This window comes from Motacilla alba, chromosome 13 (assembly GCF_015832195.1).
Source record: "Motacilla alba alba isolate MOTALB_02 chromosome 13, Motacilla_alba_V1.0_pri, whole genome shotgun sequence".
NCBI classification, from domain to species: domain Eukaryota; kingdom Metazoa; phylum Chordata; class Aves; order Passeriformes; family Motacillidae; genus Motacilla; species Motacilla alba.
In genome coordinates this window covers 16,926,614-16,951,974 of record NC_052028.1, presented here as the reverse complement: position 1 = coordinate 16,951,974, position 25,361 = coordinate 16,926,614, and the positions used below count along the sequence as shown (strand labels likewise).

Here is a 25,361-nt window from a genome sequence, read left to right as displayed (position 1 = left end):
CTCAGCTTAAAAATAAAAAGCAATTACAGCTGTGGCAAACTGAAAGAATACCTTGTTTTTGCAAAGTTGACTTAGCAAAGGGAGTCTGCCTTCCCCAGCAGCTAGAATTAAAGGGGTTTTGTTAAAGTTGTTTACCTGCATTAAAGGTGTTGGTGATTTTTTTTTCAGCTGCTTATCCAGACTGTAACAACCCGAGGAAGCAAGAACCCTTTGTGGAGTGTGAAGCACTCAGGACAATATCCCAAAATCTGCCTGGAACACAACTGTGGGATCAATATTTCCCACGTGTGGGAAAAGCCAGCGTCCGTAGAGGAGACAGAGGAGTCCTGCAACTTGATTAGAATAAAAGGAAAGATTCCACTGGGGAATCTCAAAATTCCTTTCATCCCAAACTCCTGGCTGCCTGTAGCCCTCTTCCTTTCCCCGCTGGTTCTGCACTGGGCTCTGTGCTGAGCCTTCATCTGTGACCCCGAAGTTCGGGAGTCAAACTCGGCTGGGGTCTGTAACAGCCTTGCCCTTGAGGCTGCTGGAGACGTCAAGAGCCTTTTCAAATTCATTAACACCCCTGGAATTGTTTGTAAAGGCATTAGCAGACATCTTCCCCTATCAGCACTGAGGAGATTTTCCAAGGGAAAACCAGGTGCCAGCTTTGAGCAAAGCTCAGAGCCTCAGGGAAATGCCATTTCCCAAAGGGTTGCAGTGGGTAAAGAGGAAAGAAATGGAAGAAAGGTGAGGGGGGAAAAAGGCGGGGAAAAGGATGGGAAAAAAGGATGGGAAAAAAGGATGGGAAAAAAGGATGGGAAAAAAGCAGGCTAAAGAAAAAAAAGGTGGGGAAAAAGGCAGGAAAAATCAGGCAGGAAAAACCAGATGGGGGAAAAAAGGCACAAAAATGTTGGGAAAAAGGGGGTGGAAGAAAAAATGTGGGTGGGGTTGAAGGGAGGAGAAGGAGCAGAGGGAAAAGGGCAGGAAAGAAAGGCAGAAAAATGCAGGGCAAAAATGCTGTGCAGAACTGGTGTAGATAAGAGTCACCTGTGCTCCAAAAATACAAGAGAATGAGATTTAGCTGCCATGACATAAGAGGGGCTGTCAGACCATCGTTCCTGGCAGCTGGGAATGCTCTGCAGGGAGGTGATGGAGTCTTACCCAAAGCCTGGGGAGGTTTTCATGGTCCCAAACATGGCACTATTGTCACTTACACTGGTAAGAGCCCAGGCCAGGCAGAGTTTGGCCTCTCTGGATCGCTGTAACCAAATTGAGGTTTTCATTTCAAACCACTTGACAGGATCTCATTAACCTACTGCCTGTAATAAATGTACCCGATAAGAATCACCGAGTCGCATGAAATTAAAAAATCCAGTAAAATAGAAATAGGAAATACTCGTGGGTCATTTATTTTTCTACTCTGGAATTAGAGAAAATGAGGTCTGCCACCTCCCTCGAGCTGTGAGGAGTGCAAGTTCCAAACTGAACTGTCAAAATTTTTCCAGGAATGTCTTTCCAACATCACATTGCAACCTTTTCAAAATTCACAACCTTTTCGACTGAAAAGAAACCCTTGACTAGTCTGGGCCACGTTTGACACCTCTCCAAATACCAGGGTGATGTCACCTCCTCAGAGAAGCTCCAGGAAAGCCCAAGCAGGCTCTGCTGCGTGAGCAGAGAGTTTGATCTGCAGGCAGAGAGGAGATGCTCCCCTGCAGCCCTGCAGGTGCATTTTAGGGTCGCTGCCCATTCCAGCTCAGGGGCTGCAGCAGCTGAGTCCTTCCTCCTACCTCACATTCACATCAAGCTCTTCCATCACAGGCAGCAGGCACAGGCAGATGGGAGTCCAATGTCCATAGGAGAGACCTCATCCTGCAGGGGAGAGACAAACACAGGGATTAGTTCCAGGATCTCCCAGAGATGCAGATTTCCTCCACTGGAGGATCCAGGCCAGGTGCCCGTGGTGTTTTGGCCCCCTGGGCACCCACCAGCTCCTGTTCAGCTGCTTTAGACCAGCACTTCCAGCTCTTTTCCCACCAGGCAGATTTTCCAGCTCTCCCCCCAGCCTGCCTGGGCCCATTCCAAATTACCTGCGCACCTGCAAGACCCCCCCAACTCCAAAGGTACAAAAAGTAGTTTGAATGGAGCCAAGCTGAAGAAAGTTTGCCAAGCCCAGGTGGGAAAACACAAGCAAGAAGGCTTGGTAAATTAGTTTCTGTTTTTACACAAACCTAAAACATTGACTAACCACTAAATTAAACCAGGTTTTCTGTGACACTCTATTGTGCAGCCTTATGAATACTTAATAGCAGTGCTGTAATTACAAAGAACTAAATGCTTTGCAGCTTGAGTTAAAATAAATGTACTTACTTCCAGCACCACTAAGTGATGTAAATATTAATGGGGTTTTTAACTCTATCAAAATTCCATCCTGACTCCAAAGAAATGAATGCACCATCTTAATAATGTGCTTGTGCATTTGCTGCTGCTAATCCAGTGGAAAAAACAGGCTCAGTTTCGGAGCACTTGAGGCTGTTGATTACCCCTTGTGCTGTCTCTAGGGAGCCAGGGATAAAGGCACCACCACAGCCTGTTAATGCCAGCCCAGATGCAAATAATGCCACCGTGGTTACTTGGCTTCAAAGGAAAATCAGAATAAAAGTGCCTCAGCCTTCCCAGACACCGATGGCAGCCTTGCAATGCAAATGAGCCCCCACCCTGCAGACCTGCTCAGTAACTCAGGGTGGATGTATCAGACAGCGTTTTGCAAGGGAAATTTGCTGGAGTCAAAAGGATATTTCTGTCAAAAAGGCAGAGTTTGGCTGGCCCCTGTTTGCAGCTTGGAGCTTCAGCTGGTGATTCTTTGGGCACTCTGCAAAAACTGCTGCTGTGTTGGGCAAAGAAAAGGGGGAGAGGTCTAGAGATTCACCTCTGTGTCCCTAAGACCTGATCTCCAACCTGAATTTGGAGGAAAAAGCCAAAAATGCTGCTCTCCTGTGCTGCTGCTCTGGGGTTCTTCCACGGGACAAAATACCTGGTATGGTTTCACCCTGTGAGCTAGCAGCATAAAATTAATTGTGATTTCTCCTGCAAAACGGGTGAAAAACTTTTCAGTGATTCTGTCTGTCAGAATTCCAGTTAAGGGGGCATCTTCTTCCTTTGTTCTTCTGGGAAAAATTGTGATTTTAGCGTGCACTGATGTTACACAATATCTGTATCACCTTGTTATCATGGGGACTTCTACAATAACTGAAACTTTTTATATAAGAGTGAAACAAAAACCCCAAACCAACCCCAAAAAACAATTTCTAAAATGGTGGGGGAAAAAAAATGTTCACAAACCGACAAAACCCCCTGAAAACAAAGGGTGATCCAGGAGCAGCTTGGAAAGGCTGCACTGGTGGCACCGGGGAATGCAGGGGTGCTCCAGCTGCCAGGCTGAGCTCAGCTCACCTGGCACACCACTGTCCCCTTGGCCTGCCTCTGTGTGCAGGGTTGATGGCTGATTTCAGTGCAGTTTTCTGGCAGACACAAATTTTTTTTATGGGTCAACTCAGAGCAGAAGATGTTTAGGAACCCTGGAAATTGCTGCCCTCCACACCTCATGCAGGGGTTCTTGGAAGTGCAGGGAGTCATCGAGGTCCCATCCAGTGTGGGATTCCTGACTGAGGCCAGCAGAACCACTCTGACATAAATAAAGCCTGCATTTGCCATTAAACCCATGATTTCAAGAGGCTCCTCACTTTCTGTGGTGAGCAGCTGCTAAATTGAAGCTGGGATTGAATAAAAAAAGAGCTGTGGCTCGCTTCCATACACATCTCACTTTTGGGGTGGTGGTTTTCCTCACAGCTCCATCATTACCAGGGAAAAAGAAGCTGTTAGCAGAGGTTAACTGGACCAGCTCTCCCCAGCCCACACTGAACTGCTGGTTTTGAAGAGTCACCTCAATCCAGACAATTCCTTGCTCATCACTGCAGAGAAGCCCAAAACCCTCCAAGTGCTGTAAGAGAACATCCTGCCCATGGCAACACTTGAGGAACGGGAAATCTCAAAGTGATTCACCTTGCTCACTCCCAGATAAAATGGCTTTTGTCCCCCATTTCTGCCAAAGGGGGGGACACTGCCCCCTCCCACAGCACCTCTTGCCTTCCCCGTCCCTGCTGTCCCTTCTCTCCCCAGGAAGGACAGAGCTGATAAGAAGTCCCTCAGCTGTCAGCAGAGACAGATTGCTGGGCTGATTGAATCCAGCCTCACCCCAGCAGGGGAAAATGGAGCACTTTGCTTAAACACAGAAATTAAAACAGACGTGACACATCCCGAACGACGAAATGGACTCCAGCTTGAAACACAGAGCACAGAAGAAATGACTTTGTATTCCAAAAGCTCTTTAAAAAGGAAAGTCTCTGGCTTGCCTACCCAAACCACAGGTTTAGGGGCTCGTGTTCCCCAGGGATGCCAGTCACAGGTGGCACTGGGGTGACAGTGGCAGCCACACCTCGTGGGCAAACAGCCTTTTCTGGGTGCCAGCCTGGCCTTCACAGCCCTCACCCGTGCCCTCTGAGCCTCCTCAGCCTCACACCAGATTTCTCTGTCAATGGTGAAGTTTAAATTTCATCCTTGAGTACCAAAATAGCCCCAGCAGGCAGCAGAGTCCAAGGGCTGCTCCCCAGGAAAGGGCACGGCCGGGCAGTTGTGTCCTCCTGGATCAAATATTTACAGCAGTAAACTTCTCAAGGGTGACTTTGTTCCACGGCACAGACATCTGCAGCAGCTCCCTGCCTCTGCCAGGCTGTGTTTGTGTGAGGGGAGAGGGAGCAGCTGTAAAACCTGTGGGTTATTGCCTGTGACAGGGCCATGATGAGCTCTCCCAGCTCGCCGCTCTCACCTTCAGCAATTACTGTCAGCTTTGCTCTCCAAACCAAGCCTTCAGCTGCACTCCAACCTCAGCCCAGGGAAACATCCCACGGGAGAGCCTGGCTCTCAACAGACCAAAAACACAGCAAGAGATGTCAATTAACAGCTGAGGGCAAGAGGGGGGCTGAGTCTTTTCTCACCACCCGACTCTGATCCGTGCAGGGCTGCCACGCTCCCTCCTCGCTCACAAGTCATCAAACTGCCCCAGAACCTGCATTTTCTTCCCTAAAATCTCTTTCCAGCTTTTCTCCTCCTCACACCAGCACCGGGGTGTGGAGAATGCTGCCCCAGAAAGGCACTAGCTGTGATTTCTGTGCCAAATGAATGGTTTGTTTCCTGCCCACGCAGACCAGGAGTGCAGGTAAATGTGGGAATCCCTCAGCTTTGCCATGGAAGTGCTGCTGCTGGTCACTGCCAGCCTGCTGCAGGTGATGATGCCTTCAGTCTGAGCTTTCCTGTTTTCCAGACTCTGCACTGCACTGGTACAGAACTCTGAACTCCAGATCAAGTGTGGGCAAGCTCTCCTCACAGCTCAGTCCCACAGAACAATCCTTTTCCAGCCCAAAAAGTGCCAACAACAGGGAACTGAGGGGAGCAGCCTGGGAGGGTGGGACTGCATCCCCTGGAGCTGGAATTGGACACTGAAGCCCAGGGTGGAAATGGACCAAAACTGATCAAAGTGTGAGAACTCGTGGCCAGGAGTCCATCTGGGGTGGAGCCACGGCCGGGCTCTGGCACTGCCCAAGGTGTGTCCTGTGAAGGGTTTTTATTAAATCCCTGCTTTATTCCTGGAACCCTGCCCAGCCTCTGGAGGCACCAGCAGAGCACAGCCTGTCCTTCCCAGTGCCCCAGCTCCTGCTGCTGCCCCTCTCCTGCCCGGGTGGACTCGTGCCGCTCCCCATCTGGGGCTCGGGGACAAGCACAGCTTTATGGTGTCAGAATTTAAAGCCTCTGGTTTGTTTTTATTGCTGCCATAAGCTGGGTTTGCAGGCTGTGAAACACAAGCAGGAAATCAGCCCCTGCTTTGAAGCTCGGTGCCAAGAGCCAGTTTGTGGATCTGCAGCTGGAGAGGGGCAGGAACAGGAGGATCTCCTGGCCTGGGGGTCCTTCTCTGCCCCAATGGCTCCTGTGTAACTCCAAACAATCTCCTGGGCTGGGCTGAATCACAGCGCCTGTGATTTCAGCTCCACACGGGGTTTGGTGGACAAAATCCCCTGGTTGTAACAGAGCTGAAAACAGGAGTTAGAGAGGGATGGAAATGGAAGAGGGTCACAAACCTGCAGCACCTCAAACCCCGTGGGCAGGCTCGGGGCAGAGGTCACAGCTGAGCAGAAATAGAGGATAAAAATGCATCCAGAAATACAGGAAAAGGGGAAGCTGGGAGCTGTGGATTTGTGGTTAAAAATTTAGGAATTGTCAGAAAGCAGTAAGAGCTGCAGACAAACCTGCAGGCTGCAGAAGAGCTTGGTTTTGAGCATATTGGTAAAAAGATAATAAAATGAGGCTGATCAGGTGGAAAATATTTGAGTTGATGATTAAGTTGATTTAAGAAAAGGCACACAGTCAATAAATGCTTCAAATTTGGGCTCAGTGACCTTGAAGGTTATTTTCCAGCCTGAAGGATTCTGTGATTTTGTTTTGGGGACCCTGTTAAGTGGTGATGTTTTCCATCCCCACAGACTAAACAGCAGTTACTAATGCTGGTCCCTTCAAGATCAGCAAGTCCAGGCAAGGGCATCTTTGTCTTTAGAAGGAGTTTTCAAGAGCTGGGTAAGGAAATGCACACAGGGCTGGTCTTGATTTCCAGAAAGCTTGGACAATCAGAGTTACCAAAACAGAGTATCAACATTTGGAAAGCATAAAGGGAATAATCCAGGTAATTGTAAACCTATCAGTCCAAGACTGCTCTCCAGCACAATAATAAACTGTCTCCTAAATAAGAAAATGAAAATTCATCGGGAATTAAAGGTGGGGAATAGAGTTTGACAAATCAGTCAGAATTAGAGGAGAATAAATTTGCCTTCTTGATATTTTCAGTGCTAATCAACCACAACACTGATCAAATAAATTGTGACTGAAGAGATGAACTGGCACGTGAGGGCACTGCCGGGGCAGCCAGGGGGTGAGGATGGAGTGCTGCATCCAGAGGGATGAGCATTTATCCAGCATTTTCCTGCCCCTCCAGTCACTGCCTCCAGCCCTTCATTCCCCAAACACAGCAAATCCCTCCCTGGAGGATTCAGCACATCCTGGCCCAGGCGTTGGCTTTCCTTTCACACCTCAGCTGCCAGGATCTCACTGCCTCTCCAGGGAGGAGAAACTTCTGATAGATGATGGAATTGTGGAGATTTGGTTCTTAAAACAGCACAAAGAAGGGGAAAAAAACACCCGTGCAAAAGACAAACCTGTGCTTGAGCAGCAGAACTTTGCTTTCCCCCTCCTGTAACAGGAGAGAAAAGATCTCCTTTGCACCCCCTGGGATTTCGAGCTCTTTCTGATGAGGTTTAATTGCTCAGGAGAGCTCTCTGGAGCTTTTCTTCAAGGTTTGAGTAACTCAGAGAGCAGCAGTGCCACTTGAGAGCCCCGTGCTCCCTGAACTGCTGGGCTAAAGGAGGCACAGGGATCCCCGTGGTGCCTCTGCTCCAGCTCAGCCTCTTCAGGCATCACCCAGCAGCTCCAGCTGCTCCTGGAGGAGCTGTGCTTCCCAAACGTCCCCAACTTACCCCAGACACTCAGTGCCTGACTGCTGCACTCAGGGAGAAGTGACCAACTGCACCAGGCTCTGTAATTACAGCCTGACCTGCTGCTGATGAGCGCTTGATTAGCCCACTGCTGCTGCTTCATCACAAATAAACAATAGCCACCCTGCTCTGGAGCTGCTTGTGGGGCTCATTTCCCATTCAGAGCTCAGAGCACCTCACCCAGGTGTAAAAATCACCTTACCCAGGTGTAAAATCCCCATACCCAGGTGTAAAATCCCCTCACCCAGGTGTAAAATCACCTTACCCAGGTGTAAAAATCACCTTACCCAGGTGTAAAATCCCCTCACCCAGGTGTAAAATCCCCTCACCCAGGTGTAAAAATCACCTTACCCAGGTGTAAAATCCCCTTACCCAGGTGTAAAAATCACCTTATCCAGGTGTAAAATCACCTCACCCAGATGTAAAATCACCTTACCCAGGTGTAAAAATCACCTTACCCAGGTGTAAAAATCACCTTACCCAGGTGTAAAAATCACCTTATCCAGGTGTAAAATCACCTCACCCAGGTGTAAAAATCACCTTACCCAGGTGTAAAATCCCCATACCCAGGTGTAAAATCCCCTCACCCAGGTGTAAAATCACCTTACCCAGGTGTAAAAATCACCTCACCCAGGTGTAAAATCACCTCACCCAGGTGTAAAATCCCCTTACCCAGGTGTAAAATCCCCTTACCCAGGTGTAAAATCACCTTACCCAGGTGTAAAACCAGGTGTAAGAGCATCACAGCTGGGCATGGGGAGGGATTTCTGCATGGAAAAGGAGGTTGAACGCTGGCAGGGGCTGCCCAGGCAGGTTTGGAGGTGGCACTCAGGGCTGGGGACAAGGTGGGGATGGGGCGCAGCTGGGATTTTCCAGCCTCAGGGATTTGGGATTCTCCAGCAATGAGGGATGGACAGTGCCGAGCTAACAACAGCCACGGCCTTCATCAACACCCTCCTGCTCAGCTGGGTCCTGGAAGATGGAAACAGGGGCTGAGGTGGGACAGGGAAGAGCTGAGGATCCCCCATGCCTGGAGCTCTGAGCCCCTGCTTGGGGCAGCGAGGCCATGCCAGCAAGCACCAGATGCTTCCTCCCACATCTGCCTTGGAAAAAAAAGTGTCTCTGGCAGGTCCCTGCCTGCCACTTCCCAGCCTCTTTTTGCCTGCTCAGCCTGGAGGATCCCAGCCTCCCCAGGCTCTGCTCCAGCTCCTCCTCAGCCCCTCCTGAGAGGAGCCTCACTCAGCCAGACCCTCCCACCCCAGCAGGACTGACTGCCCCACTCCACTTCCTTCTGAAATGATCAGAAAGAAACTTCTAAAAATCCTCCTGGAAGCATTCTGCAGTTCCCACATTGCTCGTGAGGAGAATTTCCTACTTTTTATTCCCATAAAGAGTCTCTGACTTTCTGCCACTTGCAGCCACCACGAATACTCCAGGGAACAAACTGATCAGAAATCCCACGGGAACAGCAGATTTTAGCTGAATACTGGGCATTAGTGGTTAGTGAGTTCTGAATTTACAGTGGCAAGGATTAGCAATGGGAACCTCATTTAGCCCCTAAGATAATTCAACAGGACAAAGGAATTTTGGACTTTTTTGTCCTTTGGAACTGAACAAAACCAGCTGCAGCATCGGCCACCAAAAAATCGCAATGAATGGCCCAAAAATTAGCCCAGAAAAGAACCTGAATGTTGTCAGAGTTTGTGATTCGTAGCTCCTGATCTAAAATTCACCTACATCTGAAAATCTCTGTATAAAGGGCAGTATTGAGGCAGCTCCCCTGTTCTCAGGAGTGAGAAATTCCTTTTTCTTGAGCTCACCTGGACTCGGGGTGGGTTCCTCCTGTGCTAAATTACTGTGGAGGCTGCAGCATGCAGGGGTTTATGGATGGGATGGTCTGTGAGGCTGGAAAGGGCACAAGCAGCATCCGTGAAGGTCTTTATTTGGAAATTCTGTGGTTTTAAACGAGAAAAAGGTTTGGTCACAACCAGGTAAAGCAGCTTAAGAAAGACCTGAAATTTCTGGGAAAAATATGTGATATAAAAGGCTGTGCTTTGTGGATTTATTTGGGGCAGGGGTCTGAGGCAGGGCAAGAGCTTCTGCTGGCCGGGAAGGTTGGAAATCCTCTTAATTCAAGGTGCTTTGGGGCATTTTTCAGCAAAATTCCTTTACTTTCACCTGCTGAAGCTCCTTTCTGACCTGGTCTCAGTACTTGTGCCAAACCCTGAGTATAAATCAGCTGGGCCTGAGCCCCAAACAACTGCAGAGACCCCAAACTGTGCCACAGAAAATCCAAACTGTGCCACAGAAAATCCAAACTGTGCCACAGAAAATCCAAACTTGGCCAGATTTCCACAAAAGAGCTGCAGAAGGGAGTTGCCACCTTCCCTCTGGGATTCCCCCCTTGTTTCCAGGCTCACGCCCGGCAGCACAGGGATGCCTGGGGACAGCACAGCACCGCTGCAAATTGTGGAGCTGTTCACAAAAACCCCAAAAAGTGCCTTTAAAATGGTGAATTGCTGCTCGCACTCCCTCTCTGGGGTACAGGGACACGCAGGGCTGGAGGAGTAGCTGCAGCCTACAGATGCAGTTTGAGGCTGCTTTTAAAAACTTCCATGTGGGTGTTTGCCAAAGGAGCTTTTTTTTTTTTTTCCCTCTATTTTATTTTCTTCCCTGCTCGTGAAACAGCTGACTTTTATTCATATTTGCACAGTCCCTCAGAAAGCAAATGAAAAACTCCTCCTGAGAAGTTGCAAAGTATTAAATTAGCCAAAAGTAAATGTTATTTTTGGAAAACAAGTTCCAGGTGTGGCTGCCAGACTCCTTCCACCCAAAGCTGCAGCCTTGAAGGGAACTAAAGAGCCTGGATGTGACAAAAGGAATGTCACTGCTATTGAAATGAAAACAGATTCTGCTCTCAAGCAAAAGCCATTTGAGAGCCATTTCTTGTACCTGGATGCTTTTCCCAGGGCTGGCAAGGAAATCAGGGGGGCTCTCAGTCCCCAGAATGATCTGGCAGCCTCCCAAGCCACTTCACAGTCACTCACAATGAATAATTTATAATTTTGGGATATTTTTTTTATTTCTCTTTTTCATTCTTGCTCTCCTTGATCCTTTAAGATCCCTCCATACCCTTTAATCATCACACACCTTTCTGCTTTGAGTTTGTTTTACCCTGAAATCCCCTGACTCCAGCAGTGCTGCACTTGTTAGTGGGTCCTACCTTGACCTTTAAAGAAATTATTCCTTTGAGGAATAAAACACCCACCTTAACTAGAGAGCTGATTCTCCCACTGCATTAATTCTATTAATTAATTCTATTTCCTTCAATTAAATATAATTTCTACCAGCACAAGAGACCCAGCTCAGCGTGGCCAGACCCTCTCTGTAAATCCCTTAGGAATCAATGAAATTAATTATGATAATTATTAATAATAATTATTGAGCTGGGATTTTGGAGTGCTGGTGCCAATTTATTGATTTCTATCCCAAGAGGAGCAGCTGCCTGCCTTGAAAGAACGCCACCATCCCCAGCTGCCTCTGGAAGCTCCTCCAGACCCAGTACAATCTAAAATAACAGTGCTGAAGGACAAATCACCATGAAAAAAGGCTGCAGAGCACAAGGTTTACAGCAGAGGCTGGCAAGGGCCAGGCAAGGCTGGCTGCAGCTGGCTGTGAAAGTTAAATGTGGATTTATCAGGGTTCCTCTGTAACAAACCTGCCTGCACCCCTGAGACCTTCCCTGACATCCCAGGGGATGCACAAAAGCGTTTTTGTGGGATTTGGCACAGCCTGGCGCTCCTCAAGGTCACTGCAGGGGGCAGAGCAGCCTCTTGTGGGTGACACCTCCCTGGGATGGAGAATCCATGAGTTTCTTGATCTGTGCACGTGTCCCACTGGGGCTGTGGACCCTGCCCTGCCTCCATCCCACCTTGAAAATCTTGGAAATCCCGGATGTGATGGCATCATTTCAACTGACCTCCCCAAACCTGTCTCATCTCTGCACTATCTGGTGCAGCCCTTCTGCTCCTGCTCCTCTTCTTCCTCCTTCTCCTTTTCCTCCTCCCTCTTCTCCCTCTTCCTTCTTTTCCTTTTCCTCCTCTTCTTCCTTCTCCTTTTCCTTCTCCTCCTTCTTTTCTTCCTCCTGCCCATCTTCTTCCTCTTACTTCTCCTTTTCCTTCTTCTTCTTTTCTTCTTCCTCCTCCTTCTCCTCTTCCTCCTGCCCATCTTCTTCTTCCTCCTTCTCTTTTTTCTTCTTCTTCTTTTCTTCCTCCTGCCCATCTTCTTCCTCTTACTTCTCCTTTTCCTTCTTCTTCTTTTCTTCTTCCTCCTCCTCCTCCTCTTCCTCCTGCCCATCTTCTTCTTCCTCCTTCTCTTTTTCCTTCTTCTTCTTTTCTTCTTCCTCCTCCTCCTCCTCCTCCTCCTCTTCCTTCTTCTTTTCCTTCTCCTTCTTCTCCTCCTCCTCCTCCTCTTCCTCCTCCTGCTGCTCCTGAGGGGAACGAGGGCAGGCTGAAGTCCTGGGAGAACCCCTGAGCCCTTCATTAGTCCAGAGGCGCCTTGAAGCTTTTCAGCAGCTCTGAGACCTCCCTTAGTGAGCCCAGACCGGGGCAAGGTGCCCCCCAGGTGCCCCCCAGGTGTTCTGAGACCTGTGAAGGCTTCGTTGGACCGTGCAGAGAGAGATGTCAGAGGCATCTCAGAGACCCCCTCTCTGCAAGGCAGGGTCTGGGGTGTGCCCACGGCAGAGTTTGATCCCTGGAGAGCTGATGTGTGCCCACAGCAGAGTTTGATCCCTGGAGGTCTGGTGTGTCTGGTGTGTGCCCACAGCAGTGTCTGATCCCTGGGGGTCTGGTGTGTCTGGTGTGTGCCCACAGCAGTGTCTGATCCCTGGGGGTCTGGTGTGTCTGGTGTGTGCCCACAGCACAGTTTGATCCCTGCAGCTCTGCTCAGGGCTCTGCTTGCAGAGGAAGGCCCAGGTGGGACAGGGTTCCCTTCATGTCCTCCATCAATCCCTGCTCCCCTGGCTCAGGCAGGCCCTTGGCTGCCTCACCACGGCTACAAACCTTCCTCGTTCCCAGCAGCAGACTCGGAATTCTCCCTCTGCCTGGCAGGAAATGCCATCAGGCCCTGCTCTGGGAGGTGCAGAAGTGAAGTTTGAGCTCTCAGCACAAATCAGGGCAGGGCAGGGAGGGACACCCAGCTCCAAGCGCTGCTGAGCAGCTCAGCTCTGGTCACACCAATTCCCTGGAAGCTGTTCCCTCCAGGAATCCACGGGCAGCAGTCAGATGCTGCTTTTCATCAGAGATTGGGATGGGGAGAGGGCAGGGCAGGGAGAGGCAGGGATGGGAGGAGGAGCAGATCCAGCCTCAGAAGAGGAACTGATGCTGCAGTTTTTGCCCTGCTCATTTTGCAGTAAATAAAGAATTAAGGCAGATTGCTGGAAATGTGTCCATTCAGGCAGCAGCTGAATTTCCTGTTCATTGCTTTGGGAGTGAGGGAGGAGGGAGAAGCGTGGAGACATCACAATGAGCAGCGGGTGCCTGGTGAGTACCCAAACCCTGACTCTGCACTTGTGCTGTAGTGACAGAAATAGAGATGTGCTCTCACAAACCCTGCTCAGTGACATAAAAAACACACCCATCTCTCGGGGGACAGAGTGCAAAGGGATTTATCGTGGCATTTGTTTTGGAGGAAGGAGAGGCACCAGTGCCACGAACCCCAGTTCTCCCAGTGGCTGCCACTGCCCTGGGGCTGGAGCCAGCTGAGCACAGGGTGAGGAGGGGCCTGGCGTGAAAAGGACCAGCCCAAATCACAGAAACATGGGATGGTTTGGGCTGCAAGGACCTCAAAACTCATCTGTTCCACCCCTGCCATGCCAGGGACACCTTCCACTGTCCCAGACTGCTCCAAACCCATCCAGCCTGGCCTTGGGCACTGCCAGGGATCCAGGGGCAGCCACAGCTGCTCTGGGCACCCTGTGCCAGCCCTGCCCACCCTGCCAGGGAGGAATTTCCTCCCTGCATCCCATCTAAAGCCACTCTCTGCCAGCTGAAGCCATTCCCTGTGTCCTGGCACTCCTGGCTCCTGTAGAAGTCCCTCCCCACCATTCCTGGCTCCCTCCAGATCAACCCTGTCACGTGCCAAGCCTGGCCTTGTCCCTGCACCCCAGGGTGGGGGAAGCTGCTGGGAAACCTGGAAACCCTTGGATATTCATCCTGGTGCACTCAGGAAGGGGGAAGGAGAGCCTCTGCTAACGTCACACCTTTCAAAGCAGCCAGGGCAGCCAGCAAGAAGGGCTCAGAACAGGGAAGCAGGAAACCCTGGGCTGACACAATCTCCTGCCCTGTTATCTGCACCTTTGGTTTATTATGTTTAATCAGGCTTTTGATCTGGAGGAAGAACATCCGAAGAGAAAACGGCACCAAAATCTTTTGTCAGCACCAACTTTGCAGATGCAATAAAAGCTCAGGGCAGCATCAAGTCAGCAGATCCAGCAAACAGCTTGTCTTTGTGATCTTGGCTTCTTCACAGAAAATCACATTCCTCTGCAATCAGACTTTTCCAACAGGAAGTTCCCATTTGTCACCTAAAAAACCAACTCACTCCCAAGAAAATCTGTCATGCAGTTGTTTCAGCTGTGTGGTTTTTTCTTCCCCAGGCTGTAAAGCAGATTCTGAGGCCGTGGAGACAGGAATCAGATGGAGGAAAAGGCCTGGAAGAGACCCTGAGGAGCAGTTCCAGCAGACCCAGCAATACTTTACCCTGACATTTGGAGATGGAGGTTCCACATTCTCGTTGTGCAGGCTCCCAGGGGAAGCACATGCAGGGATTTTTCCGGGCTATCTCCTAAATCTTCCTTGCTGCGTTTTATTGCTGTGGCTTCTTTTCCTGCCCTCCACAGACTGTGTTTGTTCCTCTTGCTGCAGACACTGCCCAGCAGCCCCACGGACAGCCCTGCCTGTGCTGGCACTGCCCCAGAGCCCCCTGCCCCAGCTCTGCTCATTCCTGAGGGCTCCCGGATCCCTCCTGTGCCTTTCCCAAAGCCCTGGGGGGAAGGATTCCCTCCCTGCTTTCCACATCCCACCCTCTGGATGAGCACTGCTGCGGGGTTTGCCCTTTCCAGCATTAGCTGAGGGCTTTGTGATTCCCTGTGTGTACTTCCAGGTCCTTTTCCATGCAGCAGCTTCCTAACTGATCATGGAATCACAGCATGGTTTGGGTCGGGAGGGACCTGAATCCCATCCAGTGCCACCCCTGCCATGGCAGGGACACCTCCACTGCCCCAGGCTGCTCCCAGCCCTGTCCAGCCTGGCCTTGGGGCAGCCCCAGCTGCTCTGGGCACCCCGTTCCAGGGAACAGCTTCTTCTCCAGGCTGAACAATCCCAATTCTCTCCGCTTTTCCCAGTCCTCTTGGCCTTTTCCATCCTCTCCTGGTGCACTCGGCGGCTCCTGCCTTGGCACAGCTCATCCTCAGCAGCTCCATGGATTTCCTTGGGAAGATCCTTCCACCAGACCCCCAGAGAAAGCCTCAGGAGGGAGATGGGGTTCTGCTCTGACCCACCTTCCTGCTTTCTCTGCAGCCGTGGGATCAGGCTGGCCCCAGCCAAGGCTGAGAGGAAGCAAATTCCAGCTCCTGACGTGGCACACCTGCACCTGGGGGAGGCAAACTTGTCCCCAAATCTCAGCAGCTCCATGCCACAGCGACCTCCTGCAGGTTTGCAGGGCAGTGGGTGCTGCTGCAGGGGCCACCCCGCAGCCACCTGCCTCCAGGGTGCTCCTTTTAGCTGGGTTTTGTCGAGTGCTCATCACCTAAAAATGTTTCCATGAGCCAGGATTGCAGCTTCCAGTCTCCCCTGGGTTGCCTATTTTTGGATCCTTGGTCTGGGCTCTCGCTGCTGATTCTTTTTTTTGTTTGTGTTTGTTTGTAAATAAACAAACAGAAGCTGGAACAATAAATGTCTGGGCACCCAGAGAGCAGTGAGGGATGCTTGCTAAAAGGAGGGAGGTGGAAAAGAAAGGGATTGCCTGGGAAGCCCTGCAGAGCCAGAAGAGCCCTCAGCTCCTCTGTCAGGGAGGGTGCCAGGAGGGGAGGGCAGGGAGCCCTTGGGATGCAAACAAACAGGGATGAGCCAGAGGGAAACGTTAATCCAGAATTCATCTGCTGCCACCACCGGCATTATTGCTAATAACAAACAGGGGCTGTGCTCACAGCCCTTCCTCACTGCCAGAATTCCATGCAGCAGGAACTCCTGGCTGCTGGAAACCCTTCCCCTGCTCCAAGCTCGTCTTCTCTGAGCTCACCATTTCCCATCTTGCAGATATTTGTGCTCACATTGCCCTGTGGGCACAAATTTCACCCCAGACTGTCCCCCACAGGTGAACAACCCAGATTTCCCCTCCCTTTTAGCATTTACAGGGTAAATGGCTCTTCCGTGGAGCAGGGAAGTCCTGAGCTGAACGGAAGGAAATCCCTCCTTCCTCCAGCTCCCAATTCCCTGCTTGCGTTTTAATCATCCCTCGGCAAGTTCTGCTTGCTGTATTTTATTAAAAGCAAACACAAGTGCAGAAGGGCTGCTTGTTTTCCTCCCTGAGCTGCAATAGAAGGGCTCTGATCAATAAAACAGCTCAGCCAAGCAGAGCCCGCGGAAAACGAGGCACTCATAAAAGGCATCTTTGCAATTAGTTTTTATCAGCTCCGTGATTTTCTGCTGACCAGGGAGGCTCCTAAACTCAGGCCAGCAAGGAGCTGCTTGCTCTGCACTTCCCTGCTGCCCCTGGCTTTCGGAGCAGGCTGGGTTACTCAGGCTGGCTCCCTCTGGGAGATCCTGCAAGCTGCAGAGCTCAGTGTCCTGTGCTGTGACAGGGGCTCTGTGTGCAGCACAGCCTGGAAGCCAAGGACAGCGAGGGGATGAAGGCAAGGAGGAGGAGGAGGGAAAGGGAACTTCATTTTCCACAGCAGGAGGGAAAGGGAACTTCATTCCCTTCATTTTGCACAGCAGGAGGGAAAGGGAACTTCATTCCCTTCATTTTGCACAGCAGCCCAGGCTCTTGAGTGCTGCTTGCCTCTGCCACAGGGCCTGTTCCACTGTCACATTCCCATTTCTGCCCCCTGACTGCCTGGCCAGCGCTGTCTCTCACCTGGAGTTCGGTGATAGCTCAGCAGAGTGTGTTTATTGCAGGGTTCAGTGTAACTCTGCCTTCCCCGTTCTGACTGTACCATTTGAACCCAGCAGTTCCTGAACACAACATTCCGGTGCTTCTTACTGCTCTGGGAAGATGCTTTCCCTTCATCCTTGACCCCCCTGCTCATTACTATTTCACAGATTCCTTCAGCCTCCCTTATCAGACACCTACATGTTCTAATTCCTAATTTATATTCATTGCTGCAACTTTCCCTTATTTTTCTGGGGACAGTGTTGACTGGCTTCGGGTTTCTGTTTTATTTCCCTTTTCCCTTCTCTGCTGAATGATAAAAATTCTGCTTGGCAGTTTTTCCTGTCAGGGAAAACATGTTTTTGTAACAATCCCATGGAGGGCCCATGAAGAAAAAACACATTCCACTGCCTTGGCTCATCTAAAATCAGCTGCAGCCTTGAGTTCTGTCAGACAGAGCTCTGAGAGGGGCTTTAATGGGGGCAACCTTGGCTTCAGGGATGTCAAAGCAGCCATAAAGAGCCAGAGCACCCCAAACATCCTCCTCAAGCTTTTCTGGTCCGTGTGGAACCAGCCTGGCTCTCGCCTCAGCAATCATTTCACCACCAGGGCCCAGCCCAGCGCCCTCTGGTTGAGCTGAGGAGCCCCAGGAGAGCCAGGACACCTCAGAACAACTTCTGGGGTGATGAGCAGGGAACAGCTCCTCTGCTGGATCCTGAGCTTCAGCTGCTTCCTTCGAGTCCTCTCGGGGAGACCTCTGGGAAAGGTTTGGTTGTGACCTTCCTGATGGCACAGCAGCCCTGGTACACCACAAAACAGGGGATTCGTGAGGCCACATTAACCCTCCTGCACCCGGGGAAGGGGCTGTGAGCTTCCCACGGGTGCTCTGAGAGCACCTCAGCTGCTGGCAGGGATAATGTGGAATCCGAGGGCTTTTGGGGACTCCCAAGCACAAAGGTGGGAGCCTCAGGCAGGTGTGGGCACAGCCAGACACCGCAGGCACAGAGAAGAGAGGAGGTCGTGGTTTGGGGGATCCTTGGGAGGACAAAGGGCCTGGGAGGGAGCAGTGCCTGGGCTCCTGCTGGGGGGATGAACAGGGCAGCTGCTGGGCTGGGCAGAGCTGCCTGGGACTGCCCGGCATCCCCTGTCCCTTGGGACCTGTCCTGTGCCTCACCTGGGACTGCCTGGCATCCCCTGTCCCCATGGGACCTGTCCTGTGCCTCACCTGGGACTGCCTGGCATTCCCTGTCCCCATGGGACCTGTCCTGTGCCTCACCTGGGACTGCTGGCATTCCCTGTCCTGTGCCTCACCTGTCACTGCTGGCATTCTCTGTCCCCATGGGACCTGTCCTGTGCCTCACCTGTCACTGCCTGGCATTCCCTGTCCTGTGCCTCACCTGTCACTGCTGGCATTCCCTGTCCCACAGGGCCTGGGGACAGGGCTGTCTGTGCCACCTCGCCCATCAGGGGACAGCCCAAGCCAACAGAGAGCCCTGCAGATGGCTCAGGGGGTGCTGCTGGGCTGGGACACAGCCCTGGCCCTGCTGCCCCGTGTCACCAGCCTGCGCCGGGGCTGTGTCCCCAGCCTGGGGTGGCATCTCACAGCTCATTTCCAGAGGTGCTGGCTCCGGGCAGAGCTCCCTGATTCCAGACAAAGCTGTGGAGGTGAGAACCTTTGGAGAAGTTGGGGAAGGGTCTCCACAAGGAACTCCGTGGAGCTGCTGAGGGCGAGCTGTGCCAAGGCAGGAGCCACCGAGTGCACCAGGGGAGGGCAGGGGGGGAGGTGGGGATGAGATCCACTGAAGGCAGGGCTCTGAACTGCTGCCTGAGCTCGGGGACACGCACACCCAGGGCGGGAGAATGATCTCCCTGCTCAGCTTGGTGCAGGAACAGCTCCAGCCCCTGCTGCATCCGCCAAACCCAGACACTGCTCTGCAAAACCATCTGGGAATAACCAAACCCTCCTGGCTGCACCAGGGCAGGGCAGAAGCACCAACATCACCCGCAGAGAGGGGCTGAGAGCGGCTTTTCACCCTCATCTCCCCGTGCCAGGCTGGGGACAGGACGCTGTGCCCAGGGGTGACTCTCCAGAGCAGCTGCCTCCCCAGCAGCATCTCCTCGGGGCCCTGCACCTCCAGCGATTTTCTCTAATTGTTTCCCTAATCACATCAAATTGCCCAAGCTCCAGTTGTGTTCCTGCAGAGTAATTTGCTTTTCCCCAGGCCCCGCTGGCTCTCCCTGCAGCCCCGGCTCTGCAGACACTCCTCGGGGCTGAGGGGGGCCTGGATCACATTATGGGCTCTAATAAAAATAATTCTAATGGAATTACACCACAAGGCCAGATTAAAGTCAGCTGCTTTGCAAATCCTGGGGTTGGATTGGTGTTAGCCGAGGGAACAAGGGCTCATCCCTCTCCCACCCTCTGCCCCAGCCGAGGCAGAGGTAACATCTCCCTAATAACAAATAATAATATAATAAAGGCAGTCCCACAAAAAGTGCACCAGGGAACAGAATGCAAGGAGTTGAATGCAAAAGCCATGAAACACTTTCCCCCTTCTCCCATAAACTGCACCACAATGGGGTTCTTCACACTCTGCTTCCTCAGGGATCCCCCGGGTTTGAGAAACATTGGCACCATTTAATTGGTGCATTGGTCTTTTTAGAAAGAGGGTTTTTTTTTGAGAAACTCCCTAAGGAATGAGGGACAGGAATGACAAGGTCAGAGCAGGGGACAGTCTCTACCCTGACACTCATCAGTGTCTTGCTCTGCAAATGGGCAGGGAAGCCCAGAGTGGATATAAATTAGAGAGATTTCCTTCAACCATCAGAGATTTCCTTCAACCCCCAGAACCTGGCACTGTCACCCCAGATTTTAGCCACGGGGTTCTCAGGATTTACACCAACATTCACTGCAGTCACAGAATCCCAGAATCATTTGGAAAAGCCCTCCCAGAGCACCGAGTCCAGCCTGTGCCCCAGCCCCACCCTGTCCCCAGCCCAGAGCCCCGAGTGCCACCTCCAGCCCTTCCTGGGACACTCCAGGGATGGGGATCCAAACCTCCCTGGGCAGTTCCAGGGCCTGAGCCCCCTTTCCATGGGGAAATTCCTGCTGTTCCAGCCTGAGTCCTGGTGGATCCCCGGGCAGCTGAAGGCAGAGGGGCTCCCCAGTGGAGTGGCTCAGATTATTTCCCTTTTGCCTCTGAACAAACCCACCCAGGGGCACTCCTGGGCAGGCGTTGGAGTGCCACTGTCCTGCTTTGCCCTCCAGCAGCAGCTGTGCTGTCAAACACACACACACCCACCCGGGGAGCATCCCACGGTGTGCAGCGTGACAGCGCCGTGTGCGGGGCACGCTGCTGCCCCCTCACACCCTCCTTCCACCCCGTCCCACTGCTCCTGCAGCCAGCACAGCCAGTCCCCACAGAGGACACTGGGGTCCCCACCTTGTCCCCCGCCCCCCCGCTGCTGTCTGCAGGAGCAGAGGAGGGTGGAAAGCAGGACAGAGCTCCTCAAAGGAGAGCTGGGCAATTCCCAGCTCCTCTCCAGCCCCACTCCCGGCACAGGCTCCTGCATCCTCCATCCCACATCCAGCTGCATCTCCCCTGAGTTCACCGGGGAGCTCCTTCCACAGGTTCCAGGTATTTCCAGCCCCAAGGGCTCAGCCTGCTCTGGCTGGCACCCGTCCCTTGCTCTTTGTCCTGCCTCGGACTTCCTGGATTACCTGGAAAAGGTGGAAAACTCGAGGCGTGCCAGCTGGCTGCAGAGGATGGAGATGAGGAGGAGGGGGAGAAGCAGAAGCACTGCTGGCACTTGCAGGAGCACAGTTGGCACAGAGGAGCTGAATGTAGGATTTGCAGACTTCCTAGAAGGAGCCAACAGCCTCAGCCAGAGCACTCTTACTTTTAAATCAGTGTTTACAAAGTCCTGGGCAAACTCAGCTATTTCTGTCTGTGCCCAGTCAGAGCCTGCTTGAGGAAACGAGACAAACACACCTTGGTGAAGAAGGAGTCATTATTTAAGCAAACTCGGCCTGACTCATGTTTGTTTTTTAACGGCGTTATTGGACGGCACTGACAGAGCCAAGGTCAGGCTGCGAGGGAAGATCTCAGAGGAGAGGAGGTGCTGCTGCTCCCTGCCCATCACAGCAGTCCCCATTCCTGGTGGGAATGCTCCCATCCCTGGCTCCCCGTTTCCTGGCACACCTGTGGCTCTTCCCCCAAGGAATAGCACACCTGCTGCACATCCCTGGATGCCTTCCCTGTTGAATGACCTCAGCCCGGCCATCCACCAGCCTCTGCTACACTGACAAAACCCAAATCATCTCCTGAAAAGCTCCACCCTGCCTTTGCCAAGCAAAACCAGCCAACTGCAGCAACAGGGGACAGAGAAAAGTCATCCTCCTTCAAGAAACATTCCCACTGAAAGGGATGTTTTTTGGGTTTAAGAAGAAATGAAGTCATAATGACATCACACATCTCAAAGCACACTCCAGGCTCTGAAAGTGGCAAACCAGGACTTGGCTCCTTCCTCACTGCCCTCAAGCAGCACAAACTTGCAGCTGGGTAATGTTTTAATTACTCACCCTTCTATCAAGTTTCCGAGGGTGAAGTTTGTTTTGGAGCAAGGGGAGATGCCCCAGGGCTTGAGGGAGTGGCAGTGCTCTGTCACTCGCAGGCACAGCTCTGTCTGTCCCCGGGTGGGAGCCACAAACTGGCTGCACTCCCAGCACCCAAATCAAAGCACCAGAGCTTGGGCAGGACTCCTGCGAGCTTCCCTCACCCTGGAGTAATTCTGAGCAAGCTTCAGCAGCAATGAAAAGCTTTAACCTCAGTGACACGAGCTTGGAACGGATGCAGAGCTTGGGGAGCCCCAGTGAGAGCGGAGCCTTTGCACTCTGGACCCTGGGACACAACTGGCACATCCCAGAGCTGCCCAGTCCTGGAAAACACCTTCTTCACCGCAGAACCACACAATTGTTAAGGCTGGAAAACCCCTCCGAGATCCTCGAGTCCAGCGTTCCTGCAGCACTGCCAAGGCCACACTGACCCGTGTCCCCAAGCGCCACAACCTGCCCGTGCTCTGAACTCCTCAGGGACAGCCATTCATCCTCGCTAAAGCGAAGTTTCCCACTCGTGCGGAGCCCTCCGAGCCTCCCCTCCCGGTGACATCCCCTGTGCCAGGGGCTCCTGCTCTCTGCCCGCCTCAGTCCCGGTCCTCCAGCTCAGTGCTGCCCATTCCAGCACTCTGCTGGGCACGGGAGCCGCTCATCCCAGCGGAGCCGGCGGCTGCTGCTCGCTGCCACCTTCACCTGTGTGAGAGCACACCGGGCAGCCTTCCCTCCTTCACCTGTGTGAGAGCACACCGGGCAGCTTTCCCTCCTTCACCTGTGTGAGAGCACACCGGGCAGCCTTCCCCCCTTCACCTGTGTGAGAGCACACCGGGCAGCCTTCCCTCCTTCACCTGGCACCGGCCAGCCTTCCCTCCTTCACCTGACACCGGGCAGCCTTCCCTCCTTCACCTGACACCGGGCAGCCTTCCCTCCTTCACCTGGCACCGGCCAGCCTTCCCTCCTTCACCTGACACCGGGCAGCCTTCCCCCCTTCACCTGACCCCGACCAGCCTTCCCTCCTTCACCTGTGCGACCCCGCACCGACCAGCCTTCCCTCCGCTCCCTCCGAGCGCCCCGGGGATCTGCCGCGCACCTGCGGGACACCGGGCACCGCACCTGAGGGACACCGGGCACCGCACCGGTGGCAGTGCTCTGTCACTCCGGGCACCGCGCCCCGGGGAATAGCCGGGCACCGCGCCCCGGGGATGCCCGGCACCGCACCCGCATCCCCACCCGCATCACCCCCGCCGCTGCCGAGGGGCGCTCCCCGGGCGATGCCGGCGAGCAGCCGCCCCCGGAGCGGGTTTGCCCCCATCGCCAGCGGGTTTGCCCCGTCCTGCCGCTCCCTCCGCCGCCCCTGCTCACCATGGCCGGGGCAGAGCCCCGCGGCGCCCGGCGCGGCTCCCCCGCCGCGGCCGCTCATGCTGGCGGGATGGGGCCGGGCGGCTGCCGGCGCTGCCCGGCTGCGGATGCGGTCTCTCCTGGCCGCCCAGGTGCGGATGCGGTCTCTCCTGGCCGCCCAGGTGCGGATGCGGGGCTGCGCTCCCGCCCGAGGCTCCGCGGGCAGCGCCCGCCCCCGGCCCGCCCCGCACGGAGAGCGGCGGTGCCCGGCCCTGTCCCCGCCCCGCCCGGGGAAAGCCGGGGCCGTTCCCCCCGAGAGACCGGCCCCGAGCTCGCCCCGTGTGCCCCGGGAGCCGTGCGAGCGCTGTGGGCAGGGCGGCTCTCCCCTGATGCAGTGAATTGCGGCCGATGCTTCTCCCTCGCTTTCGGAGCGACTCCAGGGATCGGTGGTTCAATTCGGTCGCTTGTGTGCAGAAGGGAAGTGGAGCGAGCCCGTCTTACTATAACTTGCTCGATTGGAACCGCTTTTTAAAAGATCTGAGGGGTTTTGGCAAAGATCTTTCAATGGATTTCTCAAAACAAACAAAAAGTTTGCATTGCCAAGCACGCTGCCAAGGCTTTTTCAGCTGCAGCATCAGTCCAGCTCCTGTGACATTACTGGAGCTTTGGCAGCTGAAATCTGGCCCTGACACCCTTAACAAAGCTCAGTCTTGGCAGAGCAGGACACCACAACCAGCTCATCAGCTGAGCTTTTAAAATACCCATTGAAATCAACCCAGCAGAAACCCAGACCCGAGCAGCTCCTTCTCCTTCAGCTCTCACTTCTGGAGCTGCAGTTTGGGGTTTGGAGCTTTCAAGCTGCAGGGCTGGGATTTCTCAGAGATCACTGCATGCACAGGGAGATCCAGAGCACACTCGGGGTCAGAGATGTAATTTGGTTTGGAGCATTTCCATGCCCTTTAACCACAGCTGAGGTCCTTGCCCCTGGAAAAGGGACATCTCCAGCTGAGTGTGGGTGCAGGAGAAACCAGAGCACCCACAGAGGTGCAACACCTGCTGCTTGCTGACAAAATACATCCAAAAACTAAATGTATAGTAAACACCTTATCAATTTGTTTGATAGGACTCGTGTTTTTAAGATCTGGGAAGTTTTGGCAAAGATTTTTCGAGGGATTTCTCCAAAATTTGGTGGTGTTTTCAGGCAGTGCAGGCAAACAGCGCCCAGGCGGGTGTGCTGCATGTGTTTGTCCATCACTATAGAAACTGAAAGACAGAGAAAGAATAACATTAACAAAAGTAAACCACATCCAACCCATGAAGAAACACTTTGTCAACGAGTGGATTTTCTCAGACTCAAAGGACCAAAACCAAAGTGAATGAAGCTGGTCTGGGTGGAGCTGTTAAAGAGTTCCTGAAACAATTTTGGTTTGCCTGCATTTTCCTCTCCATGGTACTGATGTGAGTTTTCTGGTCATTATTAGCATTTACTAATAGTACACACTAGTGGCAGCTACTCACTAGTGTAGCCTCCAGCTTTAAAGCTGAATTTATATATAAATTCTTCGTGGAGCAAACAATTGTAGCCCTTCCTGGCAAGATCTGAGTGCTCAGAGCAGCTCCTCACCTGCCTTCCAAGGTGTACCCAGCCAGGCTCTCCATCAGCTCCTCCTAAAGGGAAAAAATGGCACAAAAGGGAAGAATCAGAGCGTGGAGCCCTGAGCCAAGCCCACCCCGGGTTTGCAGGAGGGGGAGAGCTGGGTTTCTGTGCTCTCCTTTGATGCTTGGGTGGGCTGAGGGCCAGCAGTGCTCTGGGCAGGGTTAAAGCTGCTCAGGGGGAGGGATTTGGTGCCTGGAGAAGGCAGAGCCCAAGCCCCTTCCAGGCCTGGCTGCTCTGAACCCGGGCCGTGCTGACCCCAGTGCTGTCCCCAGCTGTGCCCGTGGTCCATCCCACCTCCTCCCAACGCAGCTTCCTCTCCAGGACTGGCAGAAGTTTATTCCACCTGAATGGGATGCCTAAAAAAAATGGAATTAAATTTTTAAACAGGAAAATTGGAAAGCATTAGAGAGGGAGATGAAGCACTGGAGTTGGTTGGTTTTGGTTTGTTGTTTTTTTTTCCTGTTTTTCCTCCCCTCCTCCTTTTCCTCCTGCTCTAACAATGATGAATCCCAAGCTCTGGTTGAGAAGGAGAGCGGCTGAGTGATTCATCGGGACTGAATCACAGCCACTCCGCAGAGGAATCCGCTGCTGCTGCTGCAGGTGCAGCTCCATCCCTGCCCCGGACCCTCCCCTGCTGCCCCTCCAGGAGCAGAGAGGGACAGGAGCCCAGCAAAACGGAGAGAGCAGCTCTGGGCGAGCTCCCCCTGCACAGCCGCGCTCTCCTTTGCCCACGTGGGAGGGATTTGATCCAAAAGGGAGCTGGAATACATCGATTTTCTGAGGGTTTTACCCGCTGCTGGATCACGCAGCCTCCCACTCCCCCGGGGAGGAACTTTCCTTCTGTTCCTTTTGAAATGCAAGCTTTCCCCCTCCCTCTCAGAGAATCCCCCACTGATCCTGGGATGCAGCAGCAATTGGTACCCAGAGCTAGGCTGGAAAGTCGGGATGCAGCAGCTGAATTCCTGGG

At 53.0% G+C, this 25,361-nt stretch overlaps 1 protein-coding gene across 6 annotated transcripts in view; it reads right to left on the bottom strand.

Moving 5' to 3' along the window:
• Nucleotides 1-23,120, bottom strand: part of HTR4 (5-hydroxytryptamine receptor 4) — a 68,854-nt gene extending 45,734 nt beyond the window's left edge. For 5 of the 6 annotated variants that reach the window (XM_038150190.1, XM_038150189.1, XM_038150192.1 and 2 more), the window contains exons 1-2: nt 22,762-23,120; nt 1,773-1,854 (exon numbers count right to left, since the gene is read on the bottom strand). In XM_038150190.1, the coding sequence (XP_038006118.1) occupies nt 1,773-1,798 (26 nt within the window). In that variant the 5' untranslated portion in view covers nt 1,799-1,854; nt 22,762-23,120. Of the gene's footprint in view, nt 1-1,772; nt 1,855-9,457; nt 9,513-22,761 lie in introns of those variants that run through there. The other variant, XM_038150188.1, reaches the window with a different exon arrangement.
• Between the last annotated feature and the right edge of the window lie 2,241 nt (nt 23,121-25,361).